The sequence below is a fragment of the Lithohypha guttulata genome (genome assembly GCF_036872675.1).
Source record: "Lithohypha guttulata strain CCFEE 5908 chromosome Unknown scaffold_32, whole genome shotgun sequence".
NCBI lineage: Eukaryota > Fungi > Ascomycota > Eurotiomycetes > Chaetothyriales > Trichomeriaceae > Lithohypha > Lithohypha guttulata.
In genome coordinates, this window is record NW_027042781.1 from 1 (window position 1) to 4,043 (window position 4,043).

At 48.2% G+C, this 4,043-nt stretch overlaps 1 protein-coding gene across 1 annotated transcript; it reads right to left on the reverse strand.

Moving 5' to 3' along the window:
• Window positions 1–658: 658 nt before the first annotated feature.
• LTR64_008826 (uncharacterized protein) lies at window positions 659–3,238 on the reverse strand (the record flags this gene model as incomplete). The annotated part of the gene is made up of 1 exon (XM_064903117.1): window positions 659–3,238. One exon carries the CDS (start codon window positions 3,236–3,238, stop codon window positions 659–661), a length of 2,580 nt encoding a protein of 859 aa, XP_064750470.1.
• Window positions 3,239–4,043: the final 805 nt, after the last annotated feature.

Sequence of the window (4,043 nt, forward strand, 5' to 3'; positions counted from 1 at the left end):
CGAAAGGCACCAGTCACGAAAACAGGTCAGTGTGATGAGGCATGGGCTCATAGCTGTGTCCGAGCGACAGGTGCTCGAGTACTGATCAATGTGCCTGCTTTCCAATATTGACACACACTTGAATGACCCCGAGCCACGCCGAACTTCTCGTATGCTGCTAAATTCTGACTTTCATATGACCAGCATTCTATGCTACTCCTAGGAAACCAAGGTGTATGCACAGAGGAATATAGAAACCATAGGTACCATCGCAGGACCCACTGCTTGCGATCCTCCAATCTATATATCGACTCTTCGAGTCGATCGATCTGCCACATATGTAGTGCTATACATGGACAGCAATCTGCCCAATCCCGTTGTTTGATCCCAGCGGCATGTTTTGCGCATTCCCTCGTTGTTTTGATGGCGTCCAGATGTGTGTCGATCATCTTCTGTAGTCTGGAGCGCATGACGACAGGTTCAAGGTATGGCAAAGGGACACGAAAGGAAATAAAAGACTATGCTGACTTATAGCTTTGTAAACAGCGCATTCACTCTCCTTCCCACAGAAAGAAGTGGTGCTCAGTATCATGATCGCTATCTCGCAACCATCGGAATAAGTCCTTTTCTCGTCGAAGTTAGCATCTTGCATGGCAGCTAAGCCATCGATGTGATCTGGTCATTGATTGACCGCTTCCAGACTTGTAAGGAGTAAGTCAGAATCTTGCTCCTCTCGAAGGAGTTGTAACGGCTCCATATAGTCGATTTTCAGGTACCCAACCTCGAAACCGAGCACAATGCGCAATCCAGTACATATCGCATACCGACGGTCTAGCAGTCGCGGCCTATGGTGTACCAAGTATTTCTCAAACGTCCCGAAGTCCTCTAGTCCTGATATACGTTGAGCTTCCTGCTCGGAAGCAAGCATCCAGAACGGGTACTGCATACCGTCACCCACTACATCGAATAACCTCGACATTGTTTTCCCTGCCTGGATACGGACTTTGAGATCTTGCTCTCGAATATTGCTTGACGCGCCTAACTCGGCAAGAATCTCTTCATAAGCGACCGTACTCGCCCACCTCGTATGTGCACGTGGTGCTTCTTCCCCATTGTATTTCATTCTCTTTCGCCTTAGACACTCTCTCCTGTGTCTTTCATTAATCGTCCTCCGCCGTGCTTGAAACTCGTGCCAAAGAATGACGTGTGCTAGGGTCACATACCAATGTGACTGAGTCTGCTGGGTATGAGCACTAGCGAGAAGCTGCAAAGCTGCATAAAGTGTTGATGGAGGAGGCGCTAAGCTGCGTGATTGTGCACGCCGAAAGCTGGCGATACTTGCAAACACCTCAGGACTCGCGAAGTCGAACCGACCTTCGACAATGGTTATAGACCCTACAAAAGGAGAATATAAGTCCGCAGTTTGACTTTCACTAGTCTTCAGTAAGGGAAGGAAAGCCTCGGGCTTAAGCTGTCGAGTCCGTAACCATCTGACGACTCTGGCTAAGTAATAACACCTTCGTGCGAGAGATCCTTGAGGTATCGTTGCTCCAGCTTCATCGTTGATCAGCACTTCAGCTTGCGCGAACATTACCAAAGCACAATCGATACTGTTTTGCTGCGGAAAACGTGGTGCCAAGACCTCGGTTCTCATTGTGGAGATAGTTGTGACATTGAAATTATCAACCCACTTCTCGAAGTCTTCGGAGGCATGACCATACAGCCTAATCCGTTGTGCCTTAGGCGATATCACGACTAGCTCCCAGTGCCTGTTATAGCATCGCGGCAAGAGGACATGGTCAACTTCTTCAAGCTCCAAATAACCCAGCGCCCAATTCTGAGGAGGGCTGCCATAGTTGCTGGCGCTGCTTGCTAGGTAAGTCGTCGTCGCACTTGTAAGCATATCCATCGTAACGTCGACGGCAGTGTCATTCAAGTAAGCCTGGTCCGGTCTGCTGACGTCAGAGTTGTATCGGAGAAAGGAGCTTTGTGCTTCTTGCAAAGAGATCCTTAACACTTTCTGTGATGATTCAATAGCTTCTGAGATGAGACTCTCAAGCCTTCTCTGAGCATCATGCTCTGTCAGCATGATACACATGTCATCTGCGACAAACGGTTTGTTGGACGACCTTTCATTGTGATCATTACTGTCATCATCATCCCCAGCAATCTCTAAATATTCTATGGACGATCTGGGCGGCTGAACCTGCGCAGCTGAAATATCTTGTCCAGGCGAAAGGCGTATGGTGGTTTTGTTCCTCCGCGGTCGCTTCCTCCTGGGACCCGTTACAGGTTCTACTTGAGTTTCTCCCGCTGGATTAGCTGAAGGTCTTGTAGGAAAGTCCACGGGCCTTTCCAGTATACACTTTGAGAACATAGCCTGCACCAGGTGGGTAACATGTTCCTGGCCATTGTAGCAGGCCTCTATCTCTGTTGTACTAGGACCGTGGCAAGGCAGGTAGGAGATAGGTGGGCGCCAAGTACTCTCGCATCCAATCACAGCTTCCGCAACGCTAAATCCTGTGTTAAAGGTCTGATGATACGCACAATGATCCGTCACAATCAGGTCGCCAGGATTCTGAGTCACAATACTATATTGAATCTCCCATAACCTCAGTCTTCGAGGATCAATCAAGATGTTTTGATGTCGGACAAACTGATCGCAGGTATAGGATAAAGGTGTCAATTCCGAAAGACATGCTTCAAGCTTTGAGGACTCTCTAGCTGGAATTACGATCCAGATTTGAGGTGAGCCTCTGTAAAGCATATTCGCTGAAAGCAGATCCATATCCTTCTTTTGAAGTGTGCCAACGGTCTTGCCCTCGCTGATGAATATAGAAGACTCATTAATTCCGGATAAATCTAGTGTGGCTAGCCTAGCTGACGTCCTCAATGGACTCGGCAGAGCTAACCTATCTCGAAAGTCATGATCAGCATCATCCACGACGATGAGATTATTGCGAGACGAGTAGCATTGGTCGAAGAACTCTTCAATCCATTCATTAGCTTGCGCGTCGCTCCAAATCGTTTCTTCGAAGTCTGGTATCTGGTACGGCTCAGCATCGCCTATTGATCTTTCGTCAAGCACTACCTTCCACCATCCGTCCTCCTTCTTCAAAAATTGTCTTTGACATCTGGCAATACTTAACGGCAGAGGCGACTCCGGTGAGTCATACAAAGAATAGTCTTGTGCTGTTTTACTGTAGCCATCCCGAATGAAGGCATCCGAAGTAGATTCCCAGAACGTCGGCGGGTCCATGCTCAGGAAATCTGATGTAATAGCGCAATGCGGTCAGCTCACTATATATCCTGCGCCTATGGTTCCACTAACCAGAATGCAGCGGCTGGCAGCTTTCTTCGTGGCGTGTCGAGTAAAAGTTGGACAAATATTACCTCAGGAATACGTGGTATCTTAGCGCATGGGTACCATCTTGCTTGAGTCGCCTTGCCATGCGAGTCCTCCAACCACAAATACACCTTTGCCGCCACCAACTGGCAATGTCGCAAAACCATCTCGAAGTCTTCAGTGGCGTCTTAGGTAGGGTGACAAATATCAGAAACATAACCACGTCATTAGTACCTGCTACTGCTGAAACTGCAAGAGCTCACCTTGTCCCATACTTGAACACAGAGTTCGATCCGGCTCATTCTCAATGCACCCTGGGTGGAAAAGATCTGGAACTGTCAGGCCGCTCGACCGGACAGGCAGGACTGCGTATACTTTCTGAGAAGTGTATGAACACGCAAGTCTTGGGCTGAGTTTGCCTGTGTTGGTAAGCTGTGAATTTCTCTTCTACGAAGATAGTGACGAAAACGTCCTCAGATGCTGGCCACGTTTGCCCCAAAATGCGTTGGCTTTGACACGAAAAGAGATTTATTGCAGTGAGTACTTCGACTATCTATCGTTACCTACCAGACGAAATTCAATGTACTCGAGATTTCCCTGCAATGGACGCGGATCGATTCCTGTTCACCAACTGATGACTGTGAATGTCCGCAAAGACCAGGTCCGTGTTGAATTGTAAGGCTGGTCAACTTATCAGTGAGCTGTCTCACACAGGGCA